Below are 23,011 nucleotides of genomic sequence, written 5' to 3' on the forward strand. Positions count from 1 at the left end.
ATGTTCAAGAGGTGGACATTGAGGAGTGCCAGGGATAAGACATGGAAGCCTGAGAGGAAGACAACCAAAGCTTTAGTTTCTAGACTTTCATTTTATAGATGTATGTTGAAAATATTTTTGGGAGATGCGATGGATCATTCAATATTCCCTTTCTTTTTGTTCAGTGAAATTATCCCATGTGAAGTCAACTCATTTAAAGTTCAATTCATAACTAAATAGTTTGTTTTATTTATATTGGAAGAATTTAATCATTTGCAATTGTCTGCTTATGATAAGGTAAAAGGTTTCTGTCACCATATCATATGGCAAATACAGTTGAAGTCGGAAGTTTACATACTTAGGTTGGAGTCATTAACTTTTTTTTCAACCACTCCACACATTTCTTGTTAACCAACTATAGTTTTGGCAAGTTGGTTAGGACATCTACTTTAGGAATGACACAAGTAATTTTTCCAACAATTGTTTACAGACAGATTATTTCACTTATAATTCACTATCACAATTCCAGTGGGTCAGAAGTTTACATACACTAAGTTGATTGTGCCGCTAAACAGCTTGGTAAATTCCAGAAAATTGTCATGGCTTTAGAAGCTTCTGATAGGCTAATTTACATAATTCGAGTCAATAGCAGGTGTACCTGTGGATGTATTTTAAGGCCCACCTTCAAATTCAGTGCCTCTTTGCTTGACATCATGGGAGAATCAAAAGAAATCAGCCAAGACCTTCACAAAAATGTAGACCTCCACAAGTCTGGTTCATCCTTCGGAGCAATTTCCAAACGCCTGACGGTACCACGTTCATCTGTACAAACAATAGTACGCAAGTATAAACACCATGGGACCACGCAGCCGTCATACCGCTCAGGAAGGAGCTGCGTTCTGTCTCCTAGAGATGAACGTACTTTGGTGCGAAAAGCGCAAATCCCAGAACAACAGCAAAGGATCTTGTGAAGATGCTGTAGGAAACAGGTACAAAAGTATCTATATCCCCAGCAAAACGAGTCCTATATTGACATAACCTGAAAGGTCGCTCAGCATGGAAGAAGCCACTGCTCCAAACCGCCATTAAAAAGCCAGACTACGGATTGCAACTGCACATGGGGACAAAGATTGTACATTTTGGAGAAATGTCCTCTGGTCTGACAAAACAAAAATAGAACTGTTTGGCCATAATGACCATCGTTATGTTTGGAGGAAAAAGGGGGAGGCTTGCAAGCCGAAGAACACCATCCCAACCGTGAAGCACAGGGGTGGCAGCATCATGTTGTTGGGGTGCTTTGCTGCAGGAGGGACTGGTGCATTTCACAAAATAGATGGCATCGCGAGGTAGGAAAATTATATATTGTAGCAAGATCTCAAGACATGTCAGGAAGTTAAAGCTTGGTCGCAAATGGGTCTTCCAAATGGACAATGACCCCAAGCATACTTCTGAAGTTATGGCTTAAGGACAACAAAGTCAAGGTATTGGAGTGGCCATCACAAAGCCCTGACCTCAATCCTATAGAAAATTTGTGGGCAGAACTGAAAAATCTTCTGCGAGCAAGGAGGCCTACAAACCTGACTCAGTTACACCAGCTCTGTCAGGAGGAATGGGCCAAAATTCACCCAACTTATTGTGGGAAGCTTGTGGGAGGCTACCCAAAACGTTTGACCCAAGTTAAACAATTTAAAGGCAATGCTACCAAATACTAATTGAGTGTATGTATATTTCTGACCCACTGGGAATGTGATGAAAGACATAAAAAAGCTGAAAAATCATTCTCTACTAATATTCTGACATTTCACATTCTTAAAATAAAGTGGTGATCCTAACTGACCTAAGACAGGGAAATTTTACTAGGATTGATTGTCAGGAATTGTGAAAAACTGAGTTTACATACACCTTAGCCAAATACATTTAAACTTCTGACTTCAACTCTATATCCAATGCATCAAACATCTACATTTAAATGGTGTTAATATTAGTTTGCATATTTCTGTTAATTCCCAATTTCCAGCTCTGAATATTCGCCAAAATGAGCAACCCTCCTACCACCCCAACCTTGTTGGCTCAAACACATTACGAAGGAAAGAAATTACACAAATTAACTTTCAACAAGGCACACCTGTTAATTGAAATGCATTCCAGGTGACTGCCTGAGTTTAGAGAATGCCAAGAGTGCAAAGCTGTCATCAAGGCAAAGAAAGGGTGGTTACTTTGAAGAATCTTAAATATAAAATGTATTTTGATTTGTTTCACACTTGTTACTACATGATTCCATGTGTTATTTTATTGTTTTTATATATTCACTATTATAGTAAAAATACAGAATAACCCTGGAATGAGTTGGTGTGTCAACTTTTGACTGGTACTGTGTGTGTTCAATGTGAAGAGTCAACTCATTTTATTAAAGTTATCTACCTATGATATGGTGAAAGGTTTTATGTTTCTGTCTCCATATGATATGCTAAACATATCCAACACACAAAACATCTACATTTAAATGGTATTAATATAAATTTGCATATTTCTGTTAATTCTCACTAAGTTCCCACCTCTGAATATTCCCTAAAATGTGCAACCCAACTGACGACTCAAACTGAAATCTTCCGCTGCTCTATTGTTCGCTACATACAATACTTCAGTCTGAAACTACCATAATTTAAGTAGTTTGTTGTGAAAAGTAGGTCTGTTGTACAGAACGAAGTCATCAGTGATCATCTCTAACCAATCGGAGTATCAAAGACAATGGCGTATCGGTTTCTAGGAACAATCAGAACTGTTAGAATATTTTTCAGTTTTAGAAATTGGCGGGGAGGTACAGACTCATTGGTAGAACAAACGTCCGTGGGCGTAGCATTTGGCCGAAGCAAAGAGTTTGGATAGCCAGGTAAATTCAAAAGTAACTGGTAAAGCTGCATAGTTTTATAAAGGTCTGGAACTTACCTTTTTGGTGTACTCACTTTTGAGGAAACAAGCTCAAGTACATAGTACAAATATTATAGAAATATTAATAATTGTCTACACTGAACAAAAATATAAATGCAACAGGTGACGTGTTGGTCCCATGTTTCATGAGCTGAAATAATTGATCCCAGAAATGTTCCATATGCACAAAGCTTATTTCTCTCAAACTTTGTGCAGAAATGTTTTTACATCCCTGTTAGTGAGCATTTCTCCTTTGCCAAGATAATCCATCCACCTGACAGGCCACTCTAAATGTGGAGTTTTGTCACACAACACAATGCCACAGATGTCTCAAGTTTTGAGGGAGTGTGCAGTTGGGAATGTCCACCAGAGCCGTTGCCAGATAATTTAATTTCTATACCATAAGCCGCCTTCAACTTAGTTTTAGAGAATTTGGCAGAACGTCCAACCGGCCTCACAACCGCAGACCACGTGTAACCACGACAGCCCAGGACCTGCCAGGACCTCCACAGCTGATGAAACGGAGTAGTATGTCTGTCTGTAATAAAGCCCTTTTGTCGGGGAAAAACTCATTCTGATTGGCTACGCCAGTAGTTGGGCCTGGCTGCGCCAGTGGGTGATTTCCTTATATGAACTGTAACTCTGTAAAATCGTTGAAATGTTGCGTTCATATTTTTGTTCAGGATAATTATTTTTTCCTATTCAACAGAAGTGGGGCAATAGGGCTTGAAATGACTGAAATACGTTCCAAATTAAGGTGACAGATGGACAAATTTGCTTAACGTTTAAACTGCAATTTTTTCAAACTTTCCGTTGAATGATAAGAAAAAACGTAAAATTCCACAGCAATTCACAATGCTGAATAATGGTCCTATTACGTATCTATGACTGCTAGAGCCAGGCAATGAAGTTATAGCCTATCTACTGCAGTCATATATCCTTGAAAGTGCCTTGGCTAGGCCTATCTATCTGCAATCAAAAGCTGTATCTTGCAATGGAATGCTGAATTTTGCAATTTCTTGGATTGCAATGTCTCGCAACTTCAGGAAAGGAGGGCCTATCATCAATGAATAGGCTAGGATATTCTACGTGCAACAGACCGAATTGTGAACACCCACTTGCGTCATTAGCAAAAAGAAAGAGCAGGCAAGCCAGTTGCACTGTGATAAACATTTTGTGGGGGAAAAAGACAAGAATTCCCCTGAAGGATTTTTCTTAATATTAAAGATCCCAATTTTGTTTAAACATTTTAGCTTTTAAACATTCACACCCCTATTCTAAATATAGTAACAATGAAATGATAAAATACTTGCTGTAAGATTTCACCTTCTTATAACTGTAAATAAATATGATCATTGTAGTGACAGTACAATATTAGCACAATTTCATAAAACTGACAGACTTTTCTGCCGGATGTCTTCTGAGCGAGATGCCATTCAAATGTGTGCAGACGTGTTACAACTACAGCTTTAAGCACAAAGCAATTTAGTCAGTTTGTGACCAAGAGAAAGTGGTCTTGTTTCAATTCTACAAAATTATTTTGTATTTTTTCCTGTTGAGAGCTATAAATCCAGCTGAGAACATCACAGCGAGATCAAACCGCTATTGTTGCACCCGATAGACTCCCGTTTCAAATGCAAGCTCAGCTATGAGGTTCACAGGCACAGGACGTTCTTTGTCCGGATAGGCCAGAAAATGTGACGTGTCGCTCCCTATGCAAATTAACAATTTCCTGTGTTTGTGAACCTCACAGCTGCGCTTGCAATAGCACACATGAATCGGGACAACCAGCGCTTTTAGAGAGTGTAAAGTAATTGGTGCTGTTCACAGGGTACGCTCTACACAGAAATATTGGTCAGAACTGCACTAAGTTTCGTAAATAGGGGACATAACGTTTAAGAGGTTTTAATACCCTCTTCATAATGTGTGTTTTTTGCTCCGGAAAACCAACCCACAGTGTGTTTATATGGACTTAATCGGCATAGGCCCTGCGATAGACTAGCATCCTGTCCAGTGGGTGTACTTGTATAGAACATCAAGCTGCCTCACACTACTTACTTACCTAATAGGCATAGGACTAGGGATGTCATAGGAGTAGCTAACACATCTTTTTATCCATGGCTGTTTGAAAGATACGCCAGCCTCTAGCTGAGGGCAAGACATGCCAAACACTACAATTAAGTGTTTCAATTGATCTCACTGCTCCCCAATAGCACTGTTTGTCGCCAAACTTGATGGTAGTGAGAGTTTGAGACCTTGGAAAAGCTAAAGACAGTGGGCTTGTTCGACATTGTAGCCGACAGTGTAAGCAACTGCCGACTGACTGAAATCACTTTGCATCATTAATAACTACTCAGTCATTATTATTTGTAGATCAGTCAGTCAATCACAATGCGTCACAGATTTGATCCGCTCAAACACGGCCATCGAGTGGTTATGGGGGAGGAGTAGTGTTTACGGTAGTAGGATGTTTACGGTAGTGTCACTGTGCTGTTTATTAGAATGACATGCTGATATGTTAATTTAACCTCAGTCTTATGTCCTTCCATCTAGGCCGAGTTACTGTCAAGCACTTTGATAAATGCTGATTATAAAAGGGCTTTATCAATACATTTGTTTCATTGAATTATTGATTAATTGATGCCCTTTATAAATTAATTTGATTTATTAATTGAGGTAGTGAGTGGTTGATTAATGCCCTTTCCCTCCAGGAGATGATTTGATTGATTGGTGCCTTTTCTCCTCTAGGAGTTGATCCTGCCGCTGCTGCTGCTGTGCCTGCTGATTCTGATCAGCACCCTGAACCCACATGTCTATTACGGAGGCATCAGTACCATGGAGCTGGAGAGGGAGGACTACCACTTACTCAAGGGCCTGGGATACACCCCCATTAACAATGCCACCAATCACATCATGGAGGAGGTGGCCCAGGAAATGCGTAAGTAGGAGGATGGACATGAAATGCGTAAAATGCTAATATTGGGGATATTGACTTGCTTTGGAGTTGTCGCACAAATGCTAAAACGTTAGCATTTGGCGACTGTGACCAGGTTAACAAAACCAAGGCATGGATTAAGCTCTCCCCGTCCCGTCATGGATTTAGTCTAAAAGCATTGCCTTGGTGTAGCCTCCCGGGTGGCGCAGTGGTCTAGGGCACTGCATCACAGTGCTAGCTGCGCCACCAGAGTCTCTGGGTTCGCGCCCAGACTCTGTTGCAGCCGGCCGCAACCGGGAGGTCCGTGGGGCAACGCACAATTGGCATAGCGTCGTCCGGGTTAGGGAGGGTTTGGCCGGTAGGGATATCCTTGTCTCAGTATGTAAAATGTAATGAAATGTAAAAAATGTAATAAAATGTATGCACTACTGTAAGTCGCTCTGGATAAGAGCGTCTGCTAAATGACTAAAATGTAAATGTAAATGGTGTAGGCTAAGCATTGATTGGAGCATGGAGGGAGGGATTTATATGGGCCCTTGTCAAAAGTTGTGCGCTATAACAGGAATACTGTGCTATTGGGGACGCAGACAGTGTATTTATGTCTGTCTTATTTCTTGTGATTTCCTGATTGCACTGTAGACTTGCAGGATCGCCTGGAGATGTTCTCTAGTGAAGAGGATTTGGAGAATGCCAGTCTTTATGAGCCCTCAGGCTACGTTGGGGTGGTCTTCATGGGCAGCACACCCACCTCTTACAGGTTGCGCTTCCCTTACAACCATCTGCCCCTGCCCAGCGACTACACTGAATCTATTGGTGAGAGATGATTTTAATTTTGCTATAGATAAAGTATTTATTTTTTAATTGTGAGCTAGAGTTGAGCCTATTCCTTCCTAATGTCCATTAGTGAGAGAGACAGAGTTTGACCCTACCCTCTTTGAACAAGCAGAACATCCCCAATACAGTAGAAAGCCTTCCGCTTGGAGATGTATTGTTTGCATACTGCTAGATGATTTTAAACTCCAAGATTATTCAAAGGATTGGTCACTAGTCCATGTACAGATGTGAGTTATGAAGGCAATAACGGAGTGTGTCTGTCTGTATCTCTTTATTTGTCCTCCCTCCCTCAGCCAACTGTTTTGCCAGCTCAGTGAACTGCAGAGCAGCTAATTACTGGTACTCTGGCTTCATCCGCCTCCAGACTCTCATTGACGCCGCCATCATACAGGTGAGATTTAAATCAAATGTTATTTGTCACATGTGCCGAATACAACAGGTGTAGACCGTACAGTGAAATGCTTACTTACAAGCCCTTAACCAACAATGCAGTTTTAAGAAAATACCTTTAAAAAAGTATGAAATAAGAATAAGAAATAATTAAAGTGCAGCAGTAAATAACAATAGCGGGGATATATACGGGGGGTACCTGTACAGGGTCAATGTGCGGGGGGCATCAGTATTGAGGTAATTATGTACATGTAGTTAGGGTTATTAAAGTGGCTATGCATAGATATTAACAGAGAGTCGCAGCAGCGTAGCATGAAGGCATGAAGGGCAATGCAAATAGTATGGGTAGCCATTTGATTAGCTGTTCAGGATAGAAGTCGGCCGATTATGATTTTTCAACGCCGATACCAACTATTGGAGATCCAAAAAATGCCGATACCAATTAATTGGCCAATTACAACAATACTGAATGAACACTTTTATTTTAACTTGATACATAAATAAAAAATAAATTTAGTCACAAATAAATAATGACATGTTCTATTTGGTTTAAACACACTATTGGAGAAGAAAGTAAAAGTGCAATATGTGCCATGTAAGAAAGCTAACGTTTAAGTTCCTTGCTCAGAGCATAAGAACATATGAAAGCTGGTGGTTTCTTTTAACATGAGTCTTCAATATTCCCAGTTAAGTAGTTTTAGGTTGTAGTTATAGGAATTATAGAACTATTTTTCTCTATACCATTTGTATTTCATATACCTTTGACTATTGGATGTTCTTATAGGCACTATAGTATTGCCAGCCTAATCTCGGGAGTTGATAGGCTTAAAGTCATAAACAGCGCTGTGCTTCAATCATTGCGAAGAGCTGCTGGCAAACGCAGGAAAGTGCTGTTTGAATGAATGCTTACGAGTGTGCTGCTGCCTACCACCGCTCAGTCAGACTGCTATATCAAATCATTGACTGAATTGTAATATAAAAAACACAGAAATACGAGCATTAGGTCATTAATATGGTCAAATCCAGAAACTATCATTTAGAAAACAAAATGTTTATTCTTTCAGTGAAATACGGAACCGTTCCGTATTTTACAGAACGGGTGGCATCCAGGAATCAGGAGGATAGAGTTATGGTCAGATTTGCCAAATGGAGGGCGAGGGAGAGCTTTGTACGCATCTCTGTGTGTGGAGTAAAGGTGGTCTAGAATTGTTTTCCCTCTGGTTGCACATTTAACATGCTTATAGAAATGGGGTAAAACTGATTTAAGTTTTCCTGCATTAATTAAAGTCCCCGGCCACTAGTAGCGCCACATCTGGATAGGTGTTTTCCTGTTTGCTTATGGAGGAATACAGCTCATTGAGTGCGGTTTTTGTGCCAGTCTCGGCCTGTGGTGGTATGTAGACAGCTACAAAAAATACAGATATACTCTCTAGGTAAATGGTGTGGTCTACAGCTTATCAAGAGATACTCTACCTCAGGCGAGCAAAACCTTGAGACTTCCTTAGATATCGTGCACCAGCTATTGTTTAGAAATATGCATTGGCCCTCACCCTGTTTCTTACCAGAGGCTGCTGTTCTGTCCTACCGATGGAGTGTATAACCTGCCAGCTGTTTGTTCTTAATGTCGTCGTTCAGCCACAACTCTGTGAAACATAAGATATTACAGTTTTTAATGTCCCGTTGGTAGGATATACGTGCTTTCAGTTTGTCCCATTTATTTTCCAAATATTGAACGTTAGCTAGCAGAACGGAAGGCAAGGGCAGATCCTGATCTCTTTCCGCGAAACCTACGTTTCCTATTCCAGCGAATCACGGGGATCTGGGCCTGGTCGGGTGTCTGTAGTATATCCCTCGCGTCCGACTCATTGAAGAACTACTCGTCCAATTTGAGGTGAGTAATTCCTGTTCTCATGTCCAGAAGCTATTTTCGGTCATAAGAGACTGTAGTAGCAACATTATGTACAAAACAAGTTACGGACAACGCAAAAAAAATAAAAAAAATAGCGTGGTTGGTTGAGAGCCGATAAGATGGCAGCCCTCCCCCCGGCGCCATGTTTAACAGGTCAAGGTTGTTGTAGAGATCTCTTCAGGATGTTCAACGTCAATCTTACTTGACCTCCTGCTTGGATGATTGATTTTGAACCTGTGACGGAGACCCAAATGACTCCTTATTCCCTATGTAGTGCACTACTTTTGACCAGGGCCCGTAGGGAGTTGGGTACTATTTAAGATGCACCCTGTTTATCCAGTTTTCTGCAGCAAAGGGAGGGATGCTGTTTTTCGTTTTGTAATTGCAGTTTATGTTTTAACAAGAAAATGATTTTCCATGAATCGAATGTAGTCTACTTTCTGTATGCTAAATTTGCCTTTTACTTTGTTGCAAAGCTTATTATTTGCCTATGGGAATTATATTCTACACTGAACAAAAATAGAAATGCAACATGGAACAATTTCAAAGATTTTACTGAGTCAAATTTATTTATATAGCCCTTACATCAAAGGATATCTCAAAGTGCTGTACAGAAACCCAGCCTAAAACCCCAAACAGCAAGCAATGCAGGTGTAGAAGCACGGTGGCTAGGAAAAACTCCCTAGAAAGTCCAAAACCTAGGAAGAAACCTAGAGAGGAACCAGGCTATGAGGGGTTGCCAGTCCTCTTCTGGCTGTGCCGGGTGGAGATTATAACAGAACATGGCCAAGATGTTCAAATGTTCATAAATGACCAGCATGGTCAAATAATAATAATCACAGTAGTTGTCGAGGGTACAACTACAAGTCAGCACCTCAGGAGTAAATGTCAGTTGGCTTTTCATAGCCGATCATTAAGAGTATCTCTACCGCTCCTGCTGTCTCTAGAGAGTTGAAAACAGCAGGTCTGGGACAGGTAGCACGTCCGGTGAACAGGTCAGGGTTCCATAGCCGCAGGCAGAACAGTTGAAACTGGAGCAGCAGCACGGCCAGGTGGACTGGGGACAGCAAGGAGTCATCATGCCAGTTAGTCCTGAGGCATAGTCCTAGGGCTCAGGTCTTCCGAAAGAGAGAATGAGAGAATTAGAGAGAGCATACTTAAATTCACACAGGACACCGGATAAGACGGGAGAAGTACTCCAGATATGACAAACTGACCCTAGCCCCTCGAGACATAAACTACTGCAGCATAAATACTGGAGGCTGAGACAGGAGGGGTTAGGAGACACTGTGGCCCCATCCGATGATACCCCCAGACAGGGCCAAACAGGAAGGATATAACCCCACCCACTTTGCCAAAGCACAGCCCCCACACCACTAGAGGGATATCTTCAACCACCAACTTACCATCCTGAGACAAGGCCGAGTATAGCCCACAAAGATCTCCGCCACGGCACCACCCAAGGGGGGGCGCCGGCCCAGACAGGAAGATCACGTCAGTGACTCAACCCACTCAAGTGACTTACCCCTCCTAGGGACGGCATGAAAGAGCACCAGTAAGCCAGTGACTCAGCCCCTGTAATAAGGTTAGAGGCAGAGAATCCCAGTGGAGCGAGGGGAACCGGCCAGGCAGAGACAGCAAAGGCGGTTCGTTGCTCCAGAGCCTTTCCGTTCACCTTCACACTCCTGGGCCAGACTACACTCAATCATATGACCCACTGAAGAGCTGAGTCTTCAGTAAAGACTTAAAGGTTGAGACCGAGTCGGCGTCTCTCACATGGGTAGGCAGACCATTCCAGAAAAATGGAGCTCTATAGGAGAAAGCCCTGCCTCCAGCTGTTTGCTTAGAAATTCTAGGGACAATTAGGAGGCCTGCGTCTTGTGACCGTAGCGTACGTGTAAGTATGTACGGCAGGACCAAATCGGAAAAATAGGTAGGAGCAAGCCCATGTAATGCTTTGTAGGTTAGCAGTCAAACCTTGAAATCAGCCCTTGCCTTAACAGGAAGCCAGTGTAGGGAGGCTACCACTGGAGTAATATGACCATTTTTTGGGGTTCTAGTCAGGATTCTAGCAGCCGTATTTAGCACTAACTGAAGTGTATTTAGTGCTTTATCCGGGTAGCCGGAAAGTAGAGCATTGCAGTAGTCTAACCAAGAAGTAACAAAAGCATGGATTCATTTTTCTGCATCATTTATGGACAGAAAGTTTCTGATTTTTGCAATGTTACGTAGATGGAAAAAAAGCTGTCCTTGAAACAGTCTTGATATGTTTGTCAAAAGAGAGATCAAGGTCCAGAGTTACGCCGAGGTCCTTCACAGTTTTATTTGAGACGACTTTACAACCATCAAGATTAATTGTCAGATTCAACAGAAGATCGCTTTGTATCTTGGGACCTAGAACAAGCATCTCTGTTTTGTCCGAGTTTAAAAGTAGAACGTTTGCAGCCATCCACTTCCTTATGTCTGAAACACAGGCTTCTAGCGAGGACAATTTTGGGGCTTCACCATGTTTCATTGAAATATACAGCTGTGTGTCATCCGCATAGCAGTGAAAGTTAACATTATGTTTTCGAATGACATCCTCAAGAGGTAAAATATACAGTGAAAACAATAGTGGTCCCAAAACGGAACCTTGAGGAACACCGAAATGTACAGTTGATTTTTCAGAGGACAAACCATTCACAGAGACAAACTGATATCTTTCTGACAGATAAGATCTAAACCAGGCCAGAACTTGTCCGTGTAGACCAATTTGGGTTTCCAATCTCTCCAAAAAGAATGTGGTGATCGATGGTGTCAAAGGCAGCACTAAGGTCTAGGAGCACGAGGACAGATGCAGAGCCTCGGTCTGACGCCATTAAAAGGTCATTTACCACCTACACAAGTGCGGTCTCAGTGCTATGATGGGGTCTAAAACCAGACTGAAGCATTTCGTATACATTGTTTTTCTTCAGGAAGGCAGTGAGTTGCTGCTCAACAGATTTTTTTTCTCTTGTTTTTTAATTGAGAGGAATGGAAGATTCGATATAGGCCGATAGTTTTTTATATTTTCTGGGTCAAGGTTTGGCTTTTTCAAGAGAGGCTTTTTTACTGCCACTTTTAGTGAGTTTGGTACACATCCGGTGGATAGAGAGCCGTTTATTATGTTCAACTTAGGAGGGCCGAGCACAGGAAGCAGCTCTTTCAGTAGTTTAGTTGGAATAGGGTCCAGTATGCAGCTTGAAGGTTTAGAGGCCATGATTATTTTCATCATTGTGTCAAGAGATATAGTACTAAAACACTAGAGTGTCTCTCTTGATCCTAGGTCCTGGCAGAGTTGTGCAGACTCAAGACAGCTGAGCTTCGGAGGAATACGCAGATTTAAAGAGGAGTCTGTAATTTGCTTTCTAATGATCATGATCTTTTCCTCAAAGAAGTTCATGAATTTATTACTGCTGAAGTGAAAGCCATCCTCACTTGGGGAATGCTGCTTTTTAGTTAGCTTTGCGACAGTATCAAAAATAAATTTCGGATTGTTCTTATTTTCCTCAATTAAGTTGTAAAAATAGGATGATCGAGCAGCAGTGAGGGCTCTTCGATACTGCACGGTACTGTCTTTCCAAGCTAGTCGGAATACTTCCAGTTTGGTGTGGCGCCATTTCCGTTCCAATTTTCTGTAAGCTTGCTTCAGAGCTCGGGTATTTTCTGTATACCAGGGAGTTAGTTTCTTATGACAAATGTTTTTCGTTTTTAGGGGTGCAACTGCATCTAGGGTATTGCGCAAGGTTAAATTGAGTTCCTCAGTTAGGTGGTTAACTGATTTTTGTTCTCTGACGTCCTTGGGTAGGCAGAGGGAGTCTGGAAGGGCATCAAGGAATCTTTGTGTTGTCTGAGAATTTATAGCACAACTTTTGATGCTCCTTGGTTGGGGTCTGAGCAGATTATTTGTTGCGATTGCAAACGTAATAAAATGGTGGTCCGATAGTCCAGGATTATGAGGAACAACATTAAGATCTACAACATTTATTCCATGGTACAAAACTAGGTCCAGAGTATGACTGTGACAGTGAGTAGGTCCAGAGACATGTCGATGATGGCTCCGAAAGCCTTTTGGAGTGGGTCTGTGGACTTTTCCATGTGAATATTAAAATCACCAAAAATTAGAATATTATCTGCTATGACTACAAGGTCCTATAGGAATTCAGGGAACTCGGTGAGGAACGCTGTATACGGCCCAGGAGGCCTGTAAACAGTAGCTATAAAAAGTGATTGAGTTGGCCGCGTAGATTTCATGACTAGAAGCTCAAAAGACGAAAACGTCATTTTTTTTTTTTGTAAATTGAAATTTGCTATTGTAAATGTTAGCAACACCTCCGCCTTTGCGGGATGCACGGGGGATATGGTCACTAGTGTAACCAGGAGGTGAGGCCTCATTTAACACAGTAATTCATCAGGCTTAAGCCATGTTTCAGTCAGGCCAATCACATCAAGATTATGATCAGTGATTAGTTCATTGACTATAACTGCCTTTGAAGTGAGGGATCTAACATTAAGTAGCCCTATTTTGAGATGTGAGGTATCACGATCTCTTTCAATAATGGCAGGAATGAAGTAGGTCTTTATCCTAGTGAGATTGCTAAGGCGAACACTGCAATGTTTAGTTTTTCCCCAGCCCAGGTCGAGGCACAGACACCGTCTCAATGGGGATAGCTGAGCTGACTACACTGACTGTGCTAGTGGCAGACTCCACTAAGCTGGCAGGCTGGCTAACAGCCAATTATCTACAAATTCTATCTTTTGGGAGGGGCAGAAAACAGTTTTCAACCAGCGATTGAGTTGTGAGGCTCTGCTGTAGAGCTCATCACTCCCCCTAACTGGGAGGGGGCCAGAGACAATTACTCGATGCCGACACATCTTTCTAGCTGATCTTTCACGCTGAAGCTATGTTGCGCTTGGTGACCTCTGACTGTTTCATCCTAACATCGTTGGTGCCGACGTGGATAACAATATCTCTATACTCGCCAGTTTTAGCTTTAGCCAGCACCATCTTCAGATTATCCTTAACGTCGGTAGCCCTGCCCCCTGGTAAACAGTGTATGATCGCTGGATGATTCGTTTTAAGTTTAATACTGCGGGTAATGGAGTCGCCAATGACTAGGGTTTTCAATTCGTCAGAGCTAATGGTGGGAAGCTTTGGCGTCTCAGACCCCGTAACGGGAGAAGTAGAGACAAGAGAAGGCTCGGCCATCAGACTCCGACTCGCTGCTTAATGGGGAAAACCGGTTGAAAGTTTCTGTCGACTGAATGAGCGACACCGGTTAAGCATTCCTACAGCATTTCTCTCCAGAAGCAATGAGAAAGTTGTCCGTCTGCGGGGACTGTGCGAGGGGATTTATACTACTATCTGTACTTACTGGTGGCACAGACGCTGTTTCATCCTTTCCTACACTGAAATTACCCTTGCCTAACGATTGCGTCTGAAGCTGGGCTTGCAGCACAGTTATCATCGCCGTAAGGTGATCGTTCTCCTGTATATTATGAGTACAGCGACTGCAATTAGAAGGCATCATGTTAATGTTACTACTTAGCTTCGGATGGTGGAGGTCCTGACGAACCATGTCCAGATAAAGCGTCCGGAGTGAAAAAGTTGAATGGGAAAAAGAAAAAAAAGTTGTGAGGGGGAAAAAATAAATAATATAAACGGTAATTATAAAGTAAAAACCGTAAAGTTGTCAGGTAGCAAAGTAAGGTTTACAGCTCATATAAGGAAATCAGTCAATTTAAATATATAAGTGAATCCCTTAATCTATGGATTTCACATGACTGGAAATACAGATATACATATGTTGGTCATGGATACCTTAAAGAACCAAAAACAAATTAAATAGGGGCGTGGATCAGAAAACCAGTCAGTATCTGGTGTGATAACCATTTGCCTCAAGCAGCGTGACACATCTCCTTTGCATAGATTTTAGAGGTTGACCGATTTTAAAAAATTCAACGCCCATACCAATTATTGGAGGACCAAAAGAAGCCGATACCGATTAATCGGACGATTTTATGTGTGTGTGTGTGTGTGTGTGTGTGTGTGTGTGTGTGTGTGTGTGTGTGTGTGTGTGTGTGTGTGTATATGTGTATGTATATACACTGCTCAAAAAAATAAAGGGAACACTTAAACAACACAATGTAACTCCAAGTCAATCACACTTCTGTGAAATCAAACTGTCCACTTAAGAAGCAACACTGATTGACAATAAATTTCACATGCTGTTGTGCAAATGGAATAGACAAAAGGTGGAAATTATAGGCAATTAGCAAGACACCCCCAATAAAGGAGTGGTTCTGCAGGTGGTGACCACAGACCACTTCTCAGTTCCTATGCTTCCTGGCTGATGTTTTGGTCACTTTTGAATGCTGGCGGTGCTTTCACCCTAGTGGTAGCATGAGACGGAGTCTACAACCCACACAAGTGGCTCAGGTAGTGCAGCTCATCCAGGATGGCACATCAATGCGAGCTGTGGCAAGAAGGTTTGCTGTGTCTGTCAGCGTAGTGCCCAGAGCATGGAGGAGCTACCAGGAGACAGGCCAGTACATCAGGAGACGTGGAGGAGGCCGTAGGAGGGAAACAACCCAGCAGCAGGACCGCTACCTCCGCCTTTGTGCAAGGAGGAGCAGGAGGAGCACTGCCAGAGCCCTGCAAAATGACCTCCAGCAGGCCACAAATGTGCATGTGTCTGCTCAAACGGTCAGAAACAGACTCCATGAGGGTGGTATGAGGGCCCGACGTCCACAGGTGGGGGTTGTGCTTACAGCCCAACACCGTGCAGGATGTTTGGCATTTGCCAAAGAACACCAAGATTGGCAAATTCGCCACTGGCGCCCTGTGCTCTTCACAGATGAAAGCAGGTTCACACTGAGCACATGTGACAGACGTGACAGAGTCTGGAGACGACGTGGAGAATGTTCTGCTGCCTGCAACATCCTCCAGCATGACCAGTTTGGCGGTGGGTCAGTCATGGTGTGGGGTGGCATTTCTTTGGGGGTCCGCACAGCCCTCCATGGGCTCTCCAGAGGTAGCCTGACTGTCATTAGGTACCGAGATGAGATCCTCAGACCCCTTGTGAGACCATATGCTGGTGCGGTTGGCCCTGGGTTCCTCCTAATGCAAGACAATGCTAGAGCTCATGTGGCTGGAGTATGTCAGCAGTTCCTGCAAGAGGAAGGCATTGATGTACTGGACTGGCCCGCCTGTTCCCCAGACCTGAATCCAATTGAGCACATCTGGGACATCATGTCTCGCTCCATCCACCAACGCCACGTTGCACCACAGACTGTCCAGGAGTTGGCGGGATGCTTTAGTCCAGGTCTGGGAGGAGATCCCTCAGGAGACCATCCGCCACCTCATCAGTCGCATGCCCAGGCGTTGTAGGGAGGTCATACAGGCACGTGGAGGCCACACACACTACTGAGCCTCATTTTGACTTGTTTTAAGGACACTACATCAAAGTTGGATCAGCTTGTAGTGTGGTTTTCCACTTTAATTTTGAGTGCGACTCCAAATCCAGACCTCCATGGGTTGATAAATTTGATTTCCATTGATCATTTTTGTGTGATTTTGTTGTCAGCACATTCAACTATGTAAAGAAAAAAGTATTTAATAAGAATATTTCATTTATTCAGATCTAGGATGTGTTATTTTAGTGTTCCCTTTATTTTTTTGAGCAGTGTGTATATATATATATATATATATATATATATATATATATATCTCATACATACATATAGTGTCAACCCTAAGTCTAAATATTGCTGTTACATTGCACAACCTTCAATGTTATGTCATAATTATGTTAAATCCTTGCAAATTAGTTTGGAATGAGCCAGGCGGCCCAAACTGTTGCATATACCCTGATTCTGATTGCAATGAACGCAAGAGAAGTGACACAATTTCGCTAGTTAATATTGGCTGCTAACATTAATTTATTTTAACTAAATATGCAGGTTTTAAAAAATATACTTCTGTGTATTGATTTTAAGAAAGGCATTGATGTTTATGGTTAGGTACATTCGTGCAACGATTTTGCTTATTTCGCGAATGCGTTTTTGTTAAATATTCCCCTGTTTGGCAAAGTAGGCTGTGATTCAATGATAAATTAACAAGCACCACATTGATTATATGCAACGCAGGACAAGCTAGTTAACCTAGTAATATCATCAACCATGTGTAGTTAACTAGTGATTATGTGACGATTGGTGGTTTTTATAAGATTAGTTTAATCCTAGCTAGCAACTTACCTTGGCTCCTTGCTGCACTTGCGTAACAGGTGGTCAGCCTGCCACGCAGTTTCCTCTTGGAATGCAATGTAATCGGCCATAATCGGCGTCCAAAAATGCACATTACCGATTGTTATGAAAACTTGAAATCGGCCCTAATTAATCGGCCATACCGATTTAGTCGGTCGACCTCGAATAGATTTGATCAGGCTGTTAATTGTGGCCTGTGGAATTTTGTCCCACTGTACTTCAATGGCTGTGGTAAGTTTCTGGATATTGGCGGGAACTGGAACACGCTGTCGTACACGTGGATCCAGGGCGTCCCAAACATGCTCAATGGGTGACATGTCTGGTGAGCAGGCCATGGAAGAACTGGTACATTTTCAACTTCCAGGAACTGTGTACAGATCCTTGCGACATGGGGCCGTGCATAATCAAGATGAAACATGAGGTGATGGCGGAGGATGAACAATGGGTCTCAGTATCTCGTCACGGTATCTCTGTGCATTCACATTGCCATCGTTAAAATGCAATTGTATTCGTTGTCCGTAGCTTATTCCTGCCAATACCATAACCCCTCCCCAGCACTTTGTTCACAACACTGACATCAGCATACCACTCAACCACACCAGCACACTTCTCCAGCGTGTCAGTGGCATTCGAAGGTGAGCATTTGCTTGCTAAAGTCGGTTACAACGCCAAACTGCAGTCAGGTCAAGATCCTAGTGAGAACGACGAGCACACAGATGAGCTTCCCTGAGACGGTTTGACAGTTTTTGCAGAAACTCTTCGGTTGTGCAAACCCATAGATTTATCAACTGTCCGGGTGGCAGGCACAGCCAATCAGAATGAGTTTTTCCCCACAAAAAGGCTTTATTACAGACAGCAATACTCCTCAGATTCATCAGCGATCAAGGTGGCTGGTCTCAGATGATCTCACAGGTGAAGAAGGTGGATGTACTGCCAAATTCTCTAAAATTACGTTGGAGGCGGCTTATGGTAGAGAAATTAACATTCAACTCTTTGGCTATAGCTCTGATGGACATTCCTGCAGTCAGCATGCCAATTGCATGCTCCCTCGACTTGAGGCATCTGTGGAGTTGTGTTGTGTGACAACTGCACATGCTAGTGGCCTTTTATTGTCCCCAGCACAAGGTGCACCTGTGTAAGGGTCATGCTGTTTAATCAGCTTCTTGATATGCCACACCTGTCAGGTGGATGGATTATCTTGGCAAATGAGAAATGCTCACCAACAGGGATGTAAACAAATTTGTACCCACAATTCTAGAGAAATAAGCATTTTGTGTGTATGGAATTTCTGGGTTCTTTTATTTCAGCTCTTGAAACATGGGATCAACACTTTACATGTTGCGTTTATATTTTTGTCCAGTGTATATTAATGCTTGATCCCTGCCTGTGTCCTGTGTTCAGATGCAGACCAAGCGGTCAGTGTGGAGTGAGATGGACCACCTGCGTGTGGTGATGATGGGCCAGCCAGGGTCAGTGGAGGTCCAAAAGTTCCCCCACGCTCTCATCTCCATCTACCTGGTGCTGGCTTTCACACCCTTCATCACCTTCCTCATCGTCAACGTGGCAGCAGAGAAGGAACACAGACTCAAAGACACCATGACCATGATGGGCCTCTACGACTCTGCCTTCTGGTCAGTAGGATGATTTGTGTTTGTTAAAGTAACTGCTGTATACATTTATACTATATTGCCTTAAAGAACCTCCAACAGTTAACTGACTCAATGATGGAGGCTGGCGTACCATGTGCAACGCTAGGTTGTTAAAGAAATAACATTACTAAGGCTTTTTACATCATCCCACGTAAGGGCGGCAGGTAACCTAGTGGTTAGAGCGTTGGACTAGTAACCGAAATGTTGCAAGATCGAATCCCAGAGCTGACAAGGTAAAAATCTGTTGTTCTGCCCCTGAACAAGGCAGTTAACCCACTGTTCCTAGGCCATCATTGAAAATAAGAATTTGTTCTTAACTGACTTGCCTAGTTAAATAAAGGTAAAATTTAAAAAATAAGAGTCTGAGGGGACTATTTTTACATAATTTATGTTACGATATCTGCTTTTTTTTTCTCTACAAAGGTGTGTGTGTGTGTTGATGTTTCAACAGGCTGTCGTGGGGCCTGCTGTATGCAGCTCTGGTCACCACCATGTCCATCCTCATGTCCATCATCGCTACCTATACAGCCCTCTTCCCCAACAGTGACTTCATCGTCATCTTCCTCCTCATCTTCCTCTACGGCATCTCCTCTGTGAGTACCTCTAATGAGCCCTGGTTGGTTCATGACATGACATTTAATGTGTGTTCAATTAAATCCCTGAAACAGAAGAACAGAGTTGAAGTTCAGACTGTTCTAAAAGATAATATACAGTACCAGTCAAAAGTTTGGACACACCTACTCATTTCAGGGTTTTTCTTTATTTTTACTATTTTCTACATTGTAGAATTATAGTAAAGACATCAAAACTATGAAATAACACACATGGAATCATGTAGTAACCAAAAAAGTGTTAAACAAATCTAAATATATTTATTGCATCACTGCCTGGTATGGCAACTACTCGGCCTCTGACCGCAAGGCACTACAGAGGGTAGTGCGTATGGCTCAGTACATCACTGGGGCCAAGCTTCCTGCCTTCCAGGACCTCTATACACGAGCAATGGACAGTAGACCAGTGGAAATGTTTTCTTTGGTCCGAGTCCAAATTTGGGATTTTTGGTTCCAACCGCTGTGTCTTTGTAAGACGCAGAGTAGATGAATGGATGGTCTCCGCATATGTGGTTCCCACCGTGAAGAATGGAGGAGGAGGTGTGGGGGTGTTCCGGTACTCTTTTTGGGTGTCGGTACTGTTTATATTTAGGTGCAGGAACTACACTATACTTTTGAGCTAATATTCTATAAGAGGAACAGGAGCTCAAGCAGTAGAACATTTGAAGTTCCAGTATTCCGCTCCAGGGAGCTCCTGCCCAAGTCGAGCACTGCTGCTATAAAAGTGAACAGTGTTTGCGTGTGATTAGGGGTGTATTCATTCCACCGATTCTGTTGAGAAAAATATCTTAACAAAACGGGAATAAACATACCTGAATTTGTCCAATAGAAACTCACATTTGGATCTGTTGAACTAATGATTACACCATAGATCAACTAGATGCAGGCAATAGTGTGCAAGGCATTTATGAATGTGTCACCACTCTCTGTTGCCTTGATTACTCAAAATTCTTTCAACCTGTGCACATACGCTGTAAACTTTCATTCATAGGCTAGGTTGTAGCAGCCTCATGATGGGTTCAGGGAAAATTTGAGTATCATGTAGTAGCCTAAAGCTATCGACATTACATACGTTTAGGCCAGTACATGATCACTAGCTGGCTACCACTTGGTTACTCAAATCTGCACCTTAGAGGCTGCGGCCCTATTTACATAGACATGGAATCACTGCTCACTTTAATAATGGAACACTAGTCACTTTAATAATGTTTATATATTGCTTTAGTCATTTCATATGTATATACTGTATTTTTGTCTATTCCACTAAGGCATTGCTTGTCCTAATATTTATATTTCTTCATTCCATTATGTGTGTATTGTTGTGAGTTGTTAGATATTACTGCACTGTTGGAGCAAGGAACAAACATTTCACTACACTCGCAATAACATCTGCTAAATATGTGTATGTAACCAATACAATTTGAATGGAATATGAATGACAGTTGTCGTGGTAATTTCCTGTATTACTCAATAAAGAGAGAGAGAGAGAGCCAACCACACACAAGTCAGAGTTAAATTATATATTCCATCTTTAATATACACTGCTCAAAAAAATCAAGGGAACACTAAAATAACACATCCTAGATCTGAATGAATGAACTATTCTTATTAAATACTTTTTTCTTTACATAGTTGAATGTGCTGACAACAAAATCACACAAAAATGATCAATGGAAATCAAATTTATCAACCCATGGAGGTCTGGATTTGGAGTCACACTCAAAATTAAAGTGGAAAACCACACTACAGGCTGATCCAACTTTGATGTAATGTCCTTAAAACAAGTCAAAATGAGGCTCAGTAGTGTGTGTGGCCTCCACGTGCCTGTATGACCTCCCTACAACGCCTGGGCATGCTCCTGATGAGGTGGCGGATGGTCTCCTGAGGGATCTCCTCCCAGACCTGGACTAAAGCATCCGCCAACTCCTGGACAGTCTGTGGTGCAACGTGGCGTTGGTGGATGGAGCGAGACATGATGTCCCAGATGTGCTCAATTGGATTCAGGTCTGGGGAACGGGCGGGCCAGTCCATAGCATCAATGGCTTCCTCTTGCAGGAACTGCTGACACACTCCAGCCACATGAGGTCTAGCATTGTCTTGCATTAGGAGGAACCCAGGGCCAACCGCACCAGCATATGGTCTCACAAGGGGTCTGAGGATCTCATCTCGGTACCTAATGGCAGTCAGGCTACCTCTGGCGAGCCCATGGAGGGCTGTGCGGACCCCCAAAGAAATGCCACCCTACACCATGACTGACCCACCGCCAAACCGGTCATACTGGAGGATGTTGCAGGCAGCAGAACATTCTCCACGTCGTCTCCAGACTCTGTCACGTCTGTCACATGTGCTCAGTGTGAACCTGCTTTCATCTGTGAAGAGCACAGGGCGCCAGTGGCGAATTTGCCAATCTTGGTGTTCTTTGGCAAATGCCAAACGTCCTGCACGGTGTTGGGCTGTAAGCACAACCCCCACCTGTGGACGTCGGGCCCTCATACCACCCTCATGGAGTCTGTTTCTGACCGTTTGAGCAGACACATGCACATTTGTGGCCTGCTGGAGGTCATTTTGCAGGGCTCTGGCAGTGCTCCTCCTGCTCCTTCTTGCACAAAGGCGGAGGTAGCGGTCCTGCTGCTGGGTTGTTTCCCTCCTACGGCCTCCTCCACGTCTCCTGATGTACTGGCCTGTCTCCTGGTAGCGCCTCCATGCTCTGGACACTACGCTGACAGACACAGCAAACCTTCTTGCCACAGCTCGCATTGATGTGCCATCCTGGATGAGCTGCACTACCTGAGCCACTTGTGTGGGTTGTAGACTCCGTCTCATGCTACCACTAGAGTGAAAGCACCGCCAGCATTCAAAAGTGACCAAAACATCAGCCAGGAAGCATAGGAACTGAGAAGTGGTCTGTGGTCACCACCTGCAGAACCACTCCTTTATTGGGGGTGTCTTGCTAATTGCCTATAATTTCCACCTGTTGTCTATTCCATTTGCACAACAGCATGTGACATTTATTGTCAATCAGTGTTGCTTCCTAAGTGGACAGTTTGATTTCACAGAAGTGTGATTGACTTGGAGTTACATTGTGTTGTTTAAGTGTTCCCTTTATTTTTTTGAGCAGTGTATATACAAGCTTCACCAAAGCCCTTTTTTGACTCTCAGATTAATTCAGGGTCTATAAATGAATTCTCTGAGAGTGCTTACAAAACAATTCTTAGTTTCATTTATAGCCAAGATACACCCCTCTCAACTTACAAAGAATCCTTTACCCGAAAGAGGAGTATCTTATCAGCTATAAATCATCGTTCAGTTTGATCTCCCAAGACAAGGTTTCAATCTCATGCTTGATACTTCACTGTCTACCAAAACATTACCTCATCCAATGGCATATATCAATTGTCATTTCTAGATACTCCCAGACCTGGACAAACTCAAAATCAGACAGTTAGCCTCTTAGGTCAAATACTAGGTCAAGATAAGGGCAACCTCAGAGGGG

At 42.8% G+C, this 23,011-nt stretch overlaps 1 protein-coding gene across 2 annotated transcripts in view; it reads left to right on the forward strand.

Moving 5' to 3' along the window:
- The window catches only part of abca5 (ATP-binding cassette, sub-family A (ABC1), member 5), a 134,057-nt gene that overhangs the window by 18,295 nt on the left and 92,751 nt on the right, over positions 1-23,011 (forward strand). For both annotated transcript variants that reach the window (XM_055876307.1, XM_055876386.1), the window contains exons 3-7: positions 5,656-5,845; positions 6,482-6,655; positions 6,970-7,067; positions 18,660-18,889; positions 19,359-19,500. In XM_055876307.1, the coding sequence (XP_055732282.1) occupies positions 5,656-5,845; positions 6,482-6,655; positions 6,970-7,067; positions 18,660-18,889; positions 19,359-19,500 (834 nt within the window). The remainder of the gene's footprint in view (positions 1-5,655; positions 5,846-6,481; positions 6,656-6,969; positions 7,068-18,659; positions 18,890-19,358; positions 19,501-23,011) is intronic.

This window comes from Salvelinus fontinalis, chromosome 1 (assembly GCF_029448725.1).
Source record: "Salvelinus fontinalis isolate EN_2023a chromosome 1, ASM2944872v1, whole genome shotgun sequence".
Lineage (NCBI taxonomy): Eukaryota > Metazoa > Chordata > Actinopteri > Salmoniformes > Salmonidae > Salvelinus > Salvelinus fontinalis.